General features: G+C 38.5%; 2 protein-coding genes across 2 annotated transcripts; both read right to left on the bottom strand.

Annotated features, from left to right (window-relative positions):
* Positions 1-430: 430 nt before the first annotated feature.
* LOC121257785 (protein EXORDIUM-like 2) lies at positions 431-2,158 on the bottom strand. Its single transcript, XM_041159017.1, has one exon. The coding sequence runs from the start codon at positions 1,565-1,567 to the stop codon at positions 656-658; it is 912 nt and encodes a 303-aa protein (XP_041014951.1). The 5' UTR covers positions 1,568-2,158; the 3' UTR covers positions 431-655.
* A 12,997-nt stretch (positions 2,159-15,155) lies between these two features.
* Positions 15,156-16,914, bottom strand: LOC121258281 (7-deoxyloganetin glucosyltransferase-like). The gene is made up of 2 exons (XM_041159744.1): positions 16,357-16,914; positions 15,156-16,214 (listed from the first exon to the last, which is right to left on the bottom strand). The coding sequence occupies exons 1-2, from the start codon at positions 16,874-16,876 to the stop codon at positions 15,280-15,282; spliced, it is 1,455 nt and encodes a 484-aa protein (XP_041015678.1). The 5' UTR covers positions 16,877-16,914; the 3' UTR covers positions 15,156-15,279.
* Between the last annotated feature and the right edge of the window lie 866 nt (positions 16,915-17,780).

Raw genomic sequence — 17,780 nt, 5'->3', positions numbered from 1 at the left:
TCTGCAAAATTATCATATTTATTGGTAAAATTGTTTCACATATAGAAATAGAATTCATTGGGGTTTCAAAGGTTATACAAATAATTTTTATTTTATAAGATGTGTTTTTTGGTAGTAAATAGTCGCGGGGGAAAGATTATTCGGTTTCAAAAATCAGCAGGCTTCCTTCGTTGAGGAAATCTGACTTTTCCTTCTTATCTCATTTTCCATTTTGAAATCATGTGCCATGATTGAGCTTCTACGCTTTGGGCCCCACCAACCCACCCAAAGCATTATAAATGCAAATACGCCATAGTCGTATGAATGTTTATCGCCCATCATTTGCTTGACCTCACCCCCATCGTCTCCCAGGTCCCCAGGCATCAGAGCATCATCCATGGCCATCAATTGTATTACTATTTAAAAACGTAAAAAGAGAACATTTTCCCACTTTCATAATTTACGAACTTTTTTATATAGAAACAAAAAAGGGAATTTACACGTCACACAAGACGACAATCTTAAAATGTGTACAAAAATATCAGAAACCCTATCCGCTTCCTTTCCCCATAACACGGACCACCTGAACACCAAACCCACCCGACATCGGTATTCTACATACGAACACAAATTTCTGACACATGTGACGCCACGTCATCGTTTATCACCATCTCCCTCACACGAGTGTCCTACAGGCGGATGCTTCTGGGTCCCACATCGCCGGCAAGAGGTATTTCCTCCCGTTCACCCCGTTAGCGTTGTAGCTCGCTCCGCTGCTCTTATCCGTCAGTACTTGACCCGGGTAACCCGGGTAAGCTCCAGATCCGAACAACCCCGTGCATGCCGATACAGCCTCCAATGGCGCCGTGGCCGGGCCCTGGAAGTACCCGTTGTTGAAGGGGTTCGTGACGGTGCCGGCCAAAAGTGTGGCCAGGTTAATGATCATCCCGTCCACTCCGACGTCTCCGCTGGGAGAGACCAACGGTGGCGTCTGTGGGCCGTAAATGGGCTGGTGATAAGGCCATGCGCACTGGCCCGGGCACTGAGTCTCCGAGTTACCGACCCAGACATACGCCGTTCGAGTTTTCCCACTGGCCCGCCGAGTAGACCCGTGGGTGCCGCACCGACTCATACAGAACCCATCTACCGCAACGTCCTTCGCCGTCAAAATCACGCTAATGGCGTTCAGCTGGTTTACCTTGTTGGCCAGAGCCACCAAGTGGTAGCTTTTGAGCGACTTTCCGAGAGTATAAGCCGGGTGGAGGATTTGTTTTCCCAAGACAAGGGTGGAGGCACCACCCTTGTACTTCTCCGTCGTTTTCCACCACGAGGACGCGGAAGGAAACGGAGCCCGAGGCGAGTTGAGGGACTGGATGAAGTCGACTATAATGGAGCGTTGGACGGGAGTGAAATCGCCATACCAGACGAGATTAACAGTGATATTTCCCTTGAGAAGAGCGCCGTTGTGGTATTTGAAAAGGAGCGGCTGTTGCTCGACTAGAGCGGTGAGCTTCCGGGAAGTAGCCAGAGCGGGGTCGATCGAACAGAAGAGAGAGATAAGAATCGCTAAAAAGAAAACAAGCGACATGGTGATTCAAAGCTGGTTGGAGTGGTGAGCTATTGCTTAAAGTCTTGGGTTTTAGCTAAAAAGCTGGTTGGAGTGGAAGAGAGGATCGTGGATTTGTCGTATTTATACTGGGGGGGGGGAGGAAAGCGTAAGAGAAACAGCTCAAAGAGGTGTGCGCATCAAGCAAGCAAGCAAATGGCAGGAAAAGTAGGGGGAGGGGGGGAGGCTTTGACAGGCTGTCAAAGGTTCTGTAGTCGGTGGGTCTACTGTAGTAGAAAGAGATGTATGTATTTTTTTGAACTGAAGGAAATGATGATGATGATGCAATTGTAGAGCCCCACTCCCCAGTTTAAGTAGTAAGTAAAGCGTGTAGCTAGGTATCGTTTCAGCAGCTGTGAGTGTGTGGACGGACGTCAATCATATTTGAGCTGATTTGACCTATAACTTAATAGATTTTTTACGGATCCCCATGCAAAACCACTGCTCGCTAATCACACCTCCTCCAACGCTCTCTTTCCATATCTCACCTTTAATTTCAAGAGAGAAGAAATCAGCAGCCTACTAAATGGATTATCCCTACCGTTCGATTGGAATCCCAATGACCAAGCGAGGATTAGTATACGGTATGCATGGCGGGTATATTTATTATATAAATAATTATGAATACCGTAAAGCTCATTGTCTTATCTCTAAAGTCTTGAATTAAATTGGATCAAAGAACTATAAATTGTTGAAATCCATACAGGCCGTGAGGTGACCAGTGACCACCACCGTAGTAGCAGAACTGTAGAAGAAAGGTGCATAATTGGGGAGGTGATGTGGGCCCCAGCACGGACTTTTATGGACATTGACATGGGCTCAAGGGAGGCTTACAACTTCGATTTATGTGTTGCAGTACTTTGATTTTTATTATTATTATTATTATTATTTCAATATTTTTTACATATTTTTTTTAAAAAAATTTACAGTATTATTAAAAAATACTTAATCACGAAATAAATAAATAAAATTATCAGCGGGAGCCCAACGGTTAAGCGTAGCATTTTCCGCGCAGATAAGAAGCCCGTTGATATTATTTTTTATTTTTTTTTATTTTTAGGGGGGCTTTAGCCTTCATGACGCCTTCAAGTCAAGAAGCTGGGTTCCAGGAACTCAGACCTGTGAGCTTAGGTGGGACCCACTCACAGGCTTTTGGGAGACTTACCTCAGTTTAAATTTTATTATTATTGTATTATAAGAGGGGCATGATGGTAAATAGGGCAAGGACAATATGGCAACAACCCAGGCTGGTGGTAGTGGGCTCCTTTTTTTTTTTTTTGTTTTGTTTTGTTTTGTAGCTGCCGAATACTAAGCGACTTTAATTCACATGCATATATTTGGGTATTATCCAGACGCAATTTTTTTATATAATTATTTTACATAACTTATAAAATTGTGGGTATTTTTATTAAAGAGAGTATTATTTTGTAAAATATAATTTATTTATGATAATTTATAAAGCTGTAAAATAATTACAATAAATTGGTATGGTACAGTTACTCTTTTTATTTGTGAAGCGGTGAACACAGAACGGTGAATGTGGGCAGAAATTAAAAAGACGTGGCTGGCGGAACAGACAGCGTCGGCACACAAGGACAGGGGCACGACAAATGGGTGTGTGTCTGGTCAAGACTCAAAACCCGCGATTGCTGGGCCCAATCTCGGCATAGTTCCGAAACCTCGGCCGAAGGTTTCAACTTGGTGCATTTCGGACATGTTTCACATTGGCAACGTGTGCGGGGAAAGGCCACCCATCCTGGACACGTGCGTACAGGATTCATGGCCTTTCAAAATTCAAAGGCAACGTTTTAGTTTTGGAAATATTAATTAAGACACTAATTTTTTTTTTTTAAAGAAAAATAGCAGAACTAAAAAACAAAATCTAGGGATATTGAGGGTGGAGTGGATGGTCCCAACGCATTGGACCCCATAAAATAAAAGAGAGAAATTGATGAAAACAAATTGACGGAACCAAAGGTCCAAAACAAAACCAATACAATGAAAAAGGGGGAACGGTGCAAAGCAATCTTAAAAGAAAAAGCAGAATCATGGAGTCGATGAGGAGTTTAATCAACAAGACTAATTAACTTGGATCGTGACCTAAAAATACGACAAAATAAGCCTTATTAAAAAGGACATTGGCCTCTCTCTCTCTCTATCTTCAAATTTTTGTTTTTATGCTTATTTTTTATTTTTTTCAAAAAGGCTATAATTTGGTTGATTACAATCCATTTGGATGTTAAGTTAAATTAAAATGACTTGAAATTTTTATAAATAGTAATAAAATAAAATGATAGAATAAATTTTGTGGAATTTATTTAAGATGAATTTAAATGTATTTAGATATTAAATTGAATTTAGACATATTTATAAAAAATTGAAAAAAATTATAGATATTTCGTGTAAAAAATATTAAGTTAAAAAATATTTAATAATTTAAAAATTAAATATTTAAATATTAAATTTAATTTAAAATTATTCATTACAATCTCAAATCACCTCGAGAATAGATTGGTTTTGGCCTACGAGAACAGAAGAGTTTTGTTAGGTACAAGCAAGTTTGCGTACCAATCTGCGTATTAATGTTGTTATCTTTATATTCTAAATTCAAATTAGTACTGTTTTCAATAAAATTTACTTTTTGACCAATCATATTGAATGAATATGCATATTAATACACATAATCGCTTACAATTAAATTTTTTCATAACAGGATGATGCCTGGCCATCTTTTGGGGTGCTCCCAAAGGTCTCATTTTTAGAGGGAAAAGGCACGTTTGGCTCGTGTTATAAATGCAAGCGGTGGACCCATCTGATCTCACACTCACAGGCGAAAAAAGCTATAATATGATCACAAACTCCAACGCATGCGTGATAATCTTTCTCGTTCAACAAGTTGCCCCTCGATTTACTCCGATCACAGCTGTTCCATACAAACCTGCATGCATACATGCATGGCCAACCAGCAATACATTAAGCACTTTCAAATTTATTAAGGTTGGGTTTAGACTGTGAGATGAGAGATAATTTTAAATAAAATATTATTAGAATATAATTTTTTAATATTAATATAATTTAAAATTTAAAAAATTAAATTATTTATTATATTTTATATAATAATTTAAAAAAATTATAATGATGTGAAAAGAGGAGCCGAATTATTTTTTCTAATTCAATTAAAAAAAACTCTGCAGTTGCAAGAGATTTATGGGGACAGTAAATGCCTCAGTTATTACGTGGGAACGTAACTGCATGGACCTTCAAAACCTTAAATTGATGTGTCATAAATGCCCATAACTCGACTATACAGAGGCGCATTGTACACGAAACGTCGAAACCCATACCCTACTTTTCTTAGCCTCTTTGCCAGAAAGAAAAATTAAAAGGAAAATTAGGTTCGGTAGGCATATAGCGTGTACATGTCCTACAAGTTAAACCTAGAAAATTGACTACACACAGGTATTTAAAAAATAAAAATTTGACATTTTCTGTTTTTTTTTTTTTTTTTTTTTTTAGAATAGGGCTACTCTACTGTTTCATTCTTATCCGTTCAGTATTTTTTTTTCATATTTTTTAATATATTTAAATAATTTTAAAAAATAAAAAAATATATATCAATATACTCAAAATCACTTTCTTAATTACTAAATAAAAAATATATATTTTTTACGAATGGTAAAATGAAGCGATCAAAATTAAGAGGTAAAGTAACTTTTTCCATTTTTTTATGTATTTTATTATTATGATTGATTGAATCAAATAAAAATAGTACAGTCAATTATATTAATGAAATATACAAAAAATATGTAAAATAATTATATAAAGCAATATTTTAAAAAAAAAAATCTATTGACTGAAAATGCAGAGGAAACAAATATTATTTTGCAGTACATTTTAGAGATCAGACTTAGGTCTCATTTAGATATAAAAATAGTTTCTTCTTATTTTATTTTATTTTATTTTATCATTATAATTTTCTTAAATTTTTACATAAAATATAATAAATAATTCAACTTTTTTAAATTCTAAAACAATAATAATATTAAAAAATAATATTCTAACAATATTTTATTTAACTTACATCTCATCTTACTGTTCAAACACTTCAACAATTTAAAGCTATAAATTAAATTCATGAAATTATAATTACATTTGGATTTAAAAATTATAAAAAAAAAAAAAAAAAGAATCCTATACATAGGTTTTGTAAGCTTTAACCCACGAGTTGATTATCTGTAAAGATCGAATATTATGTTTAGTCAGACCAATTAGTTTCGTTGCATCCATTGTTTATACAAGTACCTAATCTTTGAGTGGTGTTTGAAACATGCATGTAATACTATAGTCGATCGGGAAATTAATAAAATAATCTTTTTTTTTTTTCCCTGTGCGATGTGAACATGGTCAAATATAGATCAACATTTGTTAGTATATTAATGCCGGAAAAAAAGACACAAGTCCACTTCAATTCAATTTCAGAAAACTATATACTCCAAAATTAAATGGGAAATTAATTCTATATATTTCAACAGTACCAAAGTTTTGTGGCCATAAAAAAAAGAAAAAGAAAAAAAAAAACATGTCACTATCTTACTGCTCATGCACTGCATTAATATATTATATATCATGATGATGATGTGATTAGAGTTATTAACAGGCTGTATATAGTTAGAACGATGCATGTTATATGCATGCGCCATGAAAATGAAGTCCACCAACTAGGCATTATTATTATTATTATTTTCATGTGTAACATGAGCTGTGTTGCTTCTGGATTAGTCAAGAAGATTCATGAAGAAGCTGCCGACGCCAAGGTAGCATTAATACAAAGGTGGTTCCATCAAAGTGATTGACAGAGATTAGCTTATGGATCGGAATCCATACAACGTCGGCTGCACTAGCCGCCTAATAACTAGTCCTATTATTACCCTATTATCACCTATCACCTATTTACTATTTATACGTATTTGAAATTTTTTTTATTTTTTTATTTTTTTAAATATTTTATTAACATCTTTAATCATAAAATAAAATTAAAAAAATATATAATTTTACTAATAATTACTTCTTTAACTATTAAGTAAAATATAAAATTAAAAAAAATTAAATATAAAAGAATAATAAATAGGTATTAGGAAGATAGTAACCTTATTATTTTCTATTATTGTTTTATTTTTAGTTTTTTTTCATTTGTTTTTTAAATTTAGATTAAAAATCTATATGATTTTACATATTTTAGAAGAAAATAAATTTAATCAATTAACGTAATCATATAATTTAATTAAAATTAAATTAAATTTATTTTTAATTTATTTACAAGATTAAGTTGGTTAATTGAATTTATCTTTTTTTAAATTATGTAAAAAAGTAATTTTTAATTTAGATTCAAATTATAAAAAGGAAAAAAATATTTAAATAATAAAATAATAATAAAGAATGTATAAGGTTATCATTACCCGCGAAACCAACACGTTACCAACAAGCTATTACCATAAATCAGCTTTAATGGAAAATGACACAAAAAAGGAAAAGAAAACCTGCAAAAAGATTGTTCTTACATGATGTTGTCAAAGGTCTAATATATGACTAAATTTATTTTTATTAATTTATAAGTTTAGAACAAGTGGGGATTGAACCATACCGTACTTTGCCAATGTGTTTCTTTCTAATAATAAATTTTCTTGACTTTACTCGCCAATAGTAGTATAGATCGAGAATTAACACTAAATTAATGGCGAGCTAGCCTGACGGCTGATTAAGTTGGCTTTGTTATTTTTGTAGCAGACATGCTTACAATTAAGAAGCAGTGAGCCTTTTTCTAGAATCAAAGATGCATGCACAAGTGGATTTTCCGATAAATAAGCTTTATTTTCCAAGAGCAGAGATGAGCCAATTGGGCGCAGATTATTCTCAGACAACATATTTTGAGGTTGCTGTCTGATCTCCAACTTACCACTACTTCACTCACATACATTTTGGGCCAGTAATAAAAACTAACTCCAATTCCATTTTGAATACTCAAATGCTTTCCACTGTCTGGAGCAGACATCGTCAAGCTGGTGTTCATCACAGTTCAACTTCCTAGATCTCTAGTTTCAAGCTTTTTCCTTCTGGTTGGTCTGCAACCTCTATCTTTTATCTTGACAGTAAATGAAAATTTGTACTCTCGGCATTCACAGACAGGTCAATGGTCAAACAACTCAGCATGTATCAGAAACCAATGTCATATTGAAGAAGTAGATGAAGGTAATTAGGCAAAATGCCATCAGCAGTGAATGCATAGCTCTAAGAGATCATTATTCCATGCGACTGGTTGGTGGTGCTGATAACTATAAGGGGGTGGCCCGAACTTGGTCGAGCCAATTATTACAAAAATATAGTCTCCCAACCAAACATTATTTTTTTCAGTGTACAGATCATAAAATTAATGTATACTTTGAACCTAGGACAGCAGTACCACTTCAGCCTTACCCTGCACGAGTGAACAAGGGTGGGTGGCACTGAATGCCATGGGTCAGTATCCAAAGAATTATTGTGATAAATATGTAAATATCCAAGTCAATGTTGGACCTAATAAAGGAAAAAGATACGATTTTTATGTCATCGATGATGTGTTTTTTGGTGCTGCAGGTACTCACTGTTTTAATCATTTTAGGCGTACAGCATGCAGTATATTACGAAGTACTATATAATATATAGTAGCATTGAATCATTATCTTGGCTTAGAAGGAGAAGGCCAGGACACTGTTTAAGTCTTGAAGGACAACGAAAGTGACCCAATTGGATTATTAATTATGGAAGTGATTCACAGGACTATCTTTCAATTAAAAATCAGAGTCAAAGATATGGTTGTGGCAGCATTATCATGTTTAATTATTTGGTACATTGGTTAGAAGGACGTCATGCAGGGTGTACAGTTGTCCTAGGCAACTTGAAATTAAAGAGCAGAGAAAAAGACAAAGGACGGTCGAGAATCTGCCATTGAAAGAAATTATTGCAGCTTTGAATTTTAACACGAGTTACTTTTCACCTCTATCTACTTTTACAGATTCAGAGCATATCAGATAATTGATCTTGTCTCTAGCCTCTTCTTTTCTTGATATCATTATCAATGGCCAACATCTTCATTCGGTTTTGAACTGCTAGTTTGGTTTGGGAAAGTTTCTAACTTCAACTGCGTTTAATTATTTAATCACATTCTGCCTGCTGGGTTCCTAACCTTCGTCTTCTTCGCGACATGCTGCTAGATTTTGTCTTCAAGCATTCAACTGGCAGGCGTAGGACTGTTTGTCCAAGTTTTGGCCCAGAAATTCAAGTATATTCAGACAGGAACCCAAGCTGGATTGCAGGGGTATTTTTATAATTTGACTAACTTACCTAAAATATATGCTACGGATTGCATGCATTCGGGTTGGACTTATGCGAGAAGCAGTGGCTTACCGTGAGTTAGGCAGTGCAACGTGAGGATGGGTTGCACTCAACAGTTGCAAGCGCGGTGGCAACTTCGACGAGCTGGGCGACTATGCGACTGAAAGGGAGAGTGGTGAGAAAGAGAGAGAGAGAGAGAGAGAGAGAGAGAAGGGAGGAAACTGCTCGTCGTGGCTTACTAGGAGAGAGAGACACGGCGGACCTGGAACAGCGTGGAGAGCTCGTCGGAGTTCTCTGTGCCGGTGGTAACGACGGGTTGGGGCTTGGCGATGTGGCTCACAGTGGAAACACTTTCCCTGTTTTGGTGGTATAAAACAGAAGTGGCTTTCATGGGTTTACTGTCGGTTGTTCCCATGGTTGTTCACGGTGGATGAGAGGTTGTTAGTGAGGTTGTGCTTCTGTGTTGAACAGCTGAGGAGTATGGGTCAACAAACGGGGTGGGCGGCTTGTGGTGGCGTTGCCGTGTGAGCGAGTGGCAGTGGTTTATGGAAAGGAGCTAAGGTTTTTGCTTTACGTGGGGCTGGGCAGCATCGGTAATTTGGGGTGGCTTGACCAACACGGAGTTGGTTTTCTGTCGTAGCAACACGACGAATCACGTGCCACCAATTTTGTCTCGGGCTGGCCTCGTTAGCGGTAGTGGAGTGGTTGCGACGTGGATGAAGAGGCTCACGGTGGAGGGCTTAAAGTGGTGTTTGAAGAAGGGAGCAGCGTACATGGAAGGGAAGGCTTTAGAGGAGGTTTGTGGCTTGGAGTTTTCTTTCCAGGAGAAGGGATAAGCGTTATATATATATATATATATATATATATATATATATTTATAGGTGATTGAGAATCAAGAGGAAACCTAGAGGAATAAAGACGTGTTGTGCATGGGAGTGGAGACGTGTGGGGTGGAGAAACTTATTATAAACTGAGTTGGTTTTCATGGTTTAAGGCAAACGGGTGGGGGCCTCGGGTTTTGGGAGTATGAGATTTGGGCTTTTCAGTGAATTATAGGCCTCGACTCAATCTCTAAAAATAATACAACCTGTCTTATAAATTTTTCGGGCCAATTCCCACTTATCCCATTAACCTAATTTAGACATAATAAAATTATTCACAATTTATCCCTAATAATATTGGATCGGGTCGTTACAGATAAGGTGGAGTTGCAAGATCAAGAATATGTTGTAGCCTCATTGGACCTCAATTCTGTTGAGGCCAATCCTAAGATATCATTGCATGCTATTGCGGGCTCCCTTAAATCCTAGAACTATGAGGGTGAAAGGGAAAGTAGGCTCCCAATGGTCCATCGTTTTAATAGATACAGGCAGCAAGCATTATTTTCTTGACCCAGCTGTTGTGGAGACGGGACAACTACCTATTAACCAAGACAAGCAAGTTAAGGTCAGGGTGTCTAGTGGGGAGCAACTAATAAGTGAAGGGGAAAGTGTCCATACAAGGTTCAATATTCAAGGGGTTAATCATGCATGTCCTTGTTGGCTGGGTGTGACATGGTGTTAGGCATCCAATGGTTGAGGGGTTTGGACTCCATCTTATGAAATTTTGAGAGGCTCACGATGCAATTTACTCATCAAAATTAGAAGGTAAAAATTAAAGCGTTGGCAGCTTCCCAACTCATAGAGGAGTGGGACTTAAATAAGAGTCACAAACTGGCAGCAAGAGTTGTAGTGTTACACCTAATGCAAGAACCCGAGAGTTATGAAGCTGAACAAAAAGTTGGGCCAATACAAGAGTTGTTGGAAGTATTTGTTGATGTCTGTGCAAAACCTAAGGGTTACCCCCTCCTAGGTCACAGGACCACTCAATTAACATACTGCCCCAAACAAAACCTGTTTTGTGTGAGACCTATTTTTCGTATTAGAACTTATGGATGAATTACATGGCTCTAAAAATTTTTCTAAGCTGGATCTCAGGTCTGGTTACCACCAGATCTGTGTTAGGCATGAAGATGTTCACAAAACAGCCTTCTAGACACATGAGGGTCACTATGAATTTTTAGTTATGCCCTTTAGGCTAACTAATGCGCTCTTGACTTTTCAAAACCTCATGAATGAGATGTTTAAACCATTTCTTAGGAAATTTATCTTGATTTTTTTTATGACATCTTAATCTACCGTAAGAGTGAATTGGAACATATTGAACACTTAAAAACTACCTTGGAGATATTGAGACAACAACAACTCTAGCCAAACTATCAAAGTGTCGGTTTGGCTGCAGTAAGATTACTTATTCGAGACACTTGATCTTGGCTCAAGGGGTTTGGGCAGACCCCGAGAAACTACAGGCCATGTTGCAGTGGTCACTTCCTAATTCAATAAAAGGGCTTAAAGGTTTTCTTGGCCTAACAGGCTACTACAAAAGATTTATTAGGGGATACAGGAGTATAGCAGTACATTTTGCTCAAATGCTAAGGAAGAACAACTTTGAGTGGACACCTGAAGCAAGGGAGGCCTTTGAAAAATTGATGGCAGGAGTCACATAGCCACCAATCCTGGCCCTACTAGATTTCTCATAGCCCTTCAGCATAGAGTGTGATACTTCGGGGGAGCAATGGGGGCAGTGCTCATGCAAGGTGGAAGACCAATCATGTTTTTCAATCAAAATTTGAAGGGGAAAGCACTATAGCTTTCCACTTATGAAAAAGAATTGTTTTCACAAGTTTTGTCAGTCCACAAGTGGCGCCCTTATCTATTGGACTAGTCTTTTACCATCAAAACTAACCAAAAGAGCCTGAAGTACCTACTAGACTAAAAAGTTGGCACTACCATGCAACAAAAATGGCTAACTAAATTATTGGGGTATGATTTTATAGTGGAGTATAAAAGGGCCAAGGAAAACCATGTTGCTGATGCACTTTCAAGGAAAACAGAACCGAAAGAAGCCATTCTTTGTTTGATCTCATTTCCCTCAGTGGACTAGCTTGTTGAGTTAAAGATTGCCTATGCTAATGACCCTCAACTTTAGGAGCTGATCTCCAAACCCTTACCACCCCATTATACCTACAGAGAGGGCCTTTTGTTTTACAAGGGCCGACTATATGTTCCGAGAGATGCGGCCTTTAAGGCTAAGCTATTAGACTGGGTACATGGGAGTTCATTGGGAGGACATGCAGGTTATGACAAGACTATGCACCGTGCTCAAAAGAAATTTTTCTGGGCTGGACTCAAGGCAGATGTGAAGAAATATATGAGGGAATGTGATGTGTGCCAGAGGGTGAAAGGTGAGAAGAGTTATTCTGGAGAACTCTTACAACTCTTACCAAGTTACTAGTACCCTCTCAACCAGGGTCACATACAACCATGGATTTCATAGAAGGCCTTCCGTTTTCACAACAGTACAACAGCCTTTGAGTCGTGGTGGATCGCTTGCAAAAGTACAGCAATTTCACACCCATAGCCCACCCTTACATAGCAAAAACCATAGCCCAGGTCTTCCTTAACATATCTTTAAACACCATAGCCTACCCCTATCCATCATCTCAGGTCATGACCCTACCTTTACCAGTCATTTCTGGCAGGAATTTTTTAAACTACAATGGGTGCAAATGGCTTTCTCCACAACGTACCACCCCCAGTTCGATGGCCAATCAGAAGCAGTAAATAAGTGTTTAGAGAATTACCTGAGATGTTTTGATGGAGATCAACCAAGGGATTGGTCCAAGTGGGTTACCTTGGCCGAGTGGTGGTACAACACCGATATTCATGTCTCAACAAAGTTGTCTCCATTCAAGACCTTATACAGGTATGCACCCCCTCGCATCAGGAATTATATCCCTGGCACAATAAGAGGAGAGTCAGTATAGGAAGAGCTTAAGTCAAGGGATCCGATTATGAAAGGGCTAAAATCGAGCATATGCCAAGCCCAAGAGAGAATGAAAAGGTATGCAGATTTAAAGAGGACAGAAAGGGAGTTTACCGTTGGGGACTGAGTCTATCTCCATTTATAGCCCAGATATCGATGTCACAGAGGAGGGATCTAAAACTGGCCCTGAGGTATTACGGGCCCTTTCAGGTGCTGCAAAGGGTGGGATTGGTGGCCTACCGCCTGGATCTGTCTCCATCTGGCAAGATACATACTACTTTTCATGTGTCTCAGTTGAAAAAGAATTTGGGGGTCAAGATTACGCCTTTAGCTACTATACCATACGAGGATGCGGCAGGAGTCTTAAAGCATGAGCCTGAGGAAGCTCTGGCTCGCTGTGTGGTCAAGAGAAACAATAAACCAGTGATACAGGTACTTACCCATTGGCAAGGACAGAGGGCTAAGGACGCCACTTGGGAATCGTATATCAGCCGTATGCCCACTTTGCAGGCAAGGTGTTCTAACGGGGAGTATTGTCACAATTGGTTGTAGAGAAGAGTTGAAGGTTGAAGATGAAGGAGAAGCTCGGGAGAAATACACAAAAAAGGAAAGAATGAAGTCTAAAGGCCAGTCAACGAGTCAAAGGGTTAGTAGTTAGGGTTCCAGTTCGTAGCTATTGGATCTTGAAGCTGTGAAGCAACTGGGAAAGACACGTGGTGAGGGTTGAACTTATCTTTAATCATATTATTGTATTTTCATTTTAGAGGCAAACTATAGTTTACGTTTTATCTTCCTTTGCATTTACAATTCCTGTGATATCCTTTTTAGCTGTCAAAGTCTCATTGGCTGGGACCACTTTCGGTTAGTGTCACTACTGTGGTGAACAATATAACAAGGGAGGGAATATTGAGTTTTTTATACAAAAAGTAATAGACAGTTAATTATTTTTCTCTATCTTCTCTTTCTTCTTCCATCGTTCTGGAGGTACTCACCCTCTAAGTGAGAAATTTATTATCTACAGTATTTTGGAAATTTAACTGAAGTGTTACAACGTCAAACGTTATCCACTCTCGCGTGAATCCATGGATTAAGGAAAAACCTTTCTTGTTCATCACTCTCTAGACTTCTTTTAATGGTATCATGTTAATCTTTCATTTGAAGGAACCAAGCAGAAGCAAATCAGCGCACAACAATGTTTCGGCCTAAGGAATTGGAAGGCAGGTGAGATGTAATAGAGTATTGCTACAGAGCAGCCACTGTAGCTATGCACACATTGCACACACTACGTGACTGCTTCTAATCCATTTGTTTTTTTTTTTGTTTTGTTTTGTTTTTTTTTTTTTGGTGCAAAACGCACAGATGGCTTGTACCCCTTTCTCTCTCTCATCATCTCTCTCTAGCGTCTCTCTCATCATCTCTCTCTCATCAACTCTCTCTCTCGCCAGTTCTTTCTCTCTCCTCGATTCTCTCTCTCTCATCTCCGCTCTCTCGGTCTCTCTCTCTCTCTCATCGTCTCTCTCTCGCCTGCTCTCTCTCATTATCTCTCTCTCTCATCTCGGTTCTCTCTCTCATCTCCGCTCTCTCTATCATAACGGTAGTAATTTTGAATTTGGGAGATGTGTAGTTTGGATAATACCACATAGGATGTACAAAAGTGGCTGCTACCAACCGTGGCTGCTCCCAATATTTTTCTGATGTAATAAGTGTGTCCAAACTTTACCCACATCTGATAGGCCTATCTACTGCTTGGGCTAAACCTCTTTGGATCCAAGTCAACACCATGTGGTCCACCTCAAGTGTTGGTTAGGTCCCTTGCCCCCAATCCAATTCAAGCCCAGCCCACCTCAGCCCAAACCTTTATTATAGAGATGGGGATTTTTAAAACCAAATCAATTGACACTATGTCCAAGGCCATACAACAAAACAAAATAGCTAATGAAAACATCGAAACCCATCAGCAATGTCGGAAAATAAGCAGCGAAAGCCCAGATCCCAGCTTTCTAACAACATTAACTCCAACTAAGTACTCTGATCGCTAGCTTGATCAAGAGAAAGACTAGGTTTAAAATAAAAGAGGGATAGGTCTATAAAAAAAAATCTTATGAAATTAAATCTATTTATAAATAGATGTGACTTGATCTAATTGTTATAACAGTATAAATGATTAAATATATCTCTTCTATCATTTTGAGTTTTCGAAACAATTGATAATTTTATATAGTATCATAGTAGAGATATTGAGTTTGAATTCTAGCTCTATACTTTATCTTTTTAATTAAATATTTCACGTATTAGACTTACTTGTTAAAGGGAAGTCTAAGCCACACATTAGATAATGTTAAAACAAATATAAATTGCCAATTAGATTTTCTTTAAAAATGCATATATGCAAGAAGGCAACCAGATAAATCCTATAGATAAGTTTATTATTATAAACTTGAAAGTGGCTTCTTTGTCTGGATTTAAACATTTCCAGGTAGGAGGACATCGGCAATCAATTTGTCCAGGTTCTGGTGAGAAGAACCGCCAGGTTTGACAGCCTCTTCTGCCTTTGTCTTCCACTCCATTACCTTCTTCTTCATTTCTTTACCCTTAACACCCTCCATTAACTCCCTTACCAGTTTCTCAACCTCGTTCCGCTTAACGTTGTTATCTATCTCCATCCCAATGCCCCATTCAGTGCAGCAATACCTGCAATTCATCATTTGGTCCGCAAAGAAGGGCCAACAGATCATGGGTACTCCACCGCCCACGCTTTCAAGCGTGGAATTCCACCCACAATGCGTCAAAAACCCTCCTATTGATGGGTGCTTCAGGATTTGTTCTTGGGGACACCAACTTGCTAACATGCATCGATCTTTAGTCTTGACAGCAAATTCAGGAGGCAGAACAGCGGAATCGCCCACCACAAGATCAGGCCTTATAATCCACAAGAAGGGTTTTCCACTGTTGGCGAGTCCCCAAGCAAACTCGACGAGTTGTTGGGGCGTCATCACAGTGATGCTCCCAAAATTCACGAACACCACTGAGTTGGGTTCTTGTGTATTTAGCCATTCCAGACACCCGGGCTGTTCTTTCCACAGATTGGAACCTATAGATTTCAAACTGTCGTCTTCAATCTGATCGGCATGCAACGGAAGCGGACCGATGGTGTATATAGGAGGAAGAAAAGACGAGAGAGCATCTAAAACGTCCTTTTCAAATGGGTCGAACGTGTTCAAAACCACAGCCGAAGCTCTTGGACTTCTCTCGGTTTCTCGGATGAGGAAGTCGATCATCATTTTGTTCTCATCCGTTGATGGAAGAACAGCTGGAAGATCCTTCAGACGGACGTTCTTCATCCCGGGAATCCAATCGACAGCGGTTTCTAAAAACCCCTTCTTAAAACAGCTTTCATCTGTGAATACACACATCAAAGTCAAAGGTATAAAATTTGTGAGGATACAGCATGGCTCACTTCAAAATTAATCTATCAAACAGAAACCTTTTTGTATGATAAAATGACTATGGATGAGGATAGAACTATATATAATACGTGCCTTTGAGTAGTGTTAAACCTCGTTCAACTAGTTGGCGACAATACATAAAGCCCAAGATGCCGCAAGAGCTAGGCGTCCAGAAAAGTACATTTGGGATTCCGAATTCTTCAGCAGCATCAAGAGTGAAGGACATGGCGCCGTCAGACACAATACAGGTCACAGGCGGCACGTTGGAAGAGGTGGTCATGTCGTTGAGTTTGTGGATGATGTTGAGGAGCGGGGCGAGGCAACTCTTTGTGCTGGAGACGCAAAGAGCAGACATATCCTGGCTGACATCGGCATCCGAAGGTGGAAGTCCATCGGGTATGGTCTCAAAACAGAAGTCCGGCAAGCCGTCGAGGGCATGGGGGCCTCGGGACCTGAGTAACCGGTTGTGGTTGTACTGCGTATTGACAAAAGTGACTTGAAAGCCTTTGTGGTGGAGGAGCTTGGCCAGCTTGAGCATTGGGTTGATGTGGCCCTGCAGTGGGTATGGAACACAGACAACATGACCTCTAGAACCTGCAGAAATCGAACCCATCTCTACTCTCTCGCAGGCACACAAATTAAGTTATCTTCGGAGAAAGTTGGAATTCGCAGCACATGAGCACTACTACACTTAATAAACTTTTTGAATGTGCAACCTTACTTATCACTTTTAAGTAATTAATTGAGGTCATATATATAAATAGTAAATTAATAAGAACAATATTAGATATAGTTATATAGTGTGTGTAATTTTTGCATATTTTATTTTAAAAAATGAGATCTATCATTAAAGAATGAATTTTTTCACATATTTTTTAGATTTGTCAATTTTTTTTTAAAGTGAATGCGCAAAACTCTCAAAATTTAAAACTGTACAAATAAGTATATAAGAATACTTGTACATTTCAAGTTTAACTTGAGATTATACATTCTTCGAGATATATTTTTTGGCCGGTCAATGTTTAACTAAAGACAGCATGAGCATCCCCGGCCCGGTAATGAAACAAATAATACTATAAGAGAAGAGTGGTGAATCCGGGGGCATCTTGGGTTCTCGATGCCAACCAAACTGTAAAATACATTCTCAACATCATTATCTGATTCTCACCAAATATTGTAATAATAAAAAAAAAAGGCCATCGGAGTAAAATGCATCCAAACTTTGTCGATCTTTCCGACAGATATACATGCACTTTGATAATATTGTTTCTCGAGGTTCATCGTATATATATGTCCTTTACAGCTGTACGTACGTAGCCGGCCATGCAGGGCATGCAGGAGTACTGCTCGATTATGGTCAGCAGTACGCAGTACTCTATGATGAGAGTGCCGAATGTACGCGTACGCATTCAACATGCATGCGAGCAACCCTAGCTTGTTTAATTTGCTAATTAATTAATTTGAATGCCAAATCTAAAATGGTCGATGCATCTGTCTGTCCGTAGTTTGTGTCTTTT

Source organism: Juglans microcarpa x Juglans regia, chromosome 3S (assembly GCF_004785595.1).
Source record: "Juglans microcarpa x Juglans regia isolate MS1-56 chromosome 3S, Jm3101_v1.0, whole genome shotgun sequence".
NCBI classification, from domain to species: domain Eukaryota; kingdom Viridiplantae; phylum Streptophyta; class Magnoliopsida; order Fagales; family Juglandaceae; genus Juglans; species Juglans microcarpa x Juglans regia.
Note: the sequence above shows the minus strand (reverse complement) of the source record. Positions and strands in the feature narration are given on the sequence as shown.

What these genes read in the sequence shown, in the direction of transcription:
- LOC121257785 (XM_041159017.1), bottom strand. Translation starts at nt 1,567, where the DNA reads ATGTCGCTTGTTTTCTTTTTAGCGATTCTTATCTCTCTCTTCTGTTCG.
- LOC121258281 (XM_041159744.1), bottom strand. Translation starts at nt 16,876, where the DNA reads ATGGGTTCGATTTCTGCAGGTTCTAGAGGTCATGTTGTCTGTGTTCCA. An exon ending in AGGTTTAACACTACTCAAAG is followed by an intron (nt 16,215 to 16,356) that starts GCACGTATTATA and finishes GTGTATTCACAG; the next exon opens with ATGAAAGCTGTTTTAAGAAG.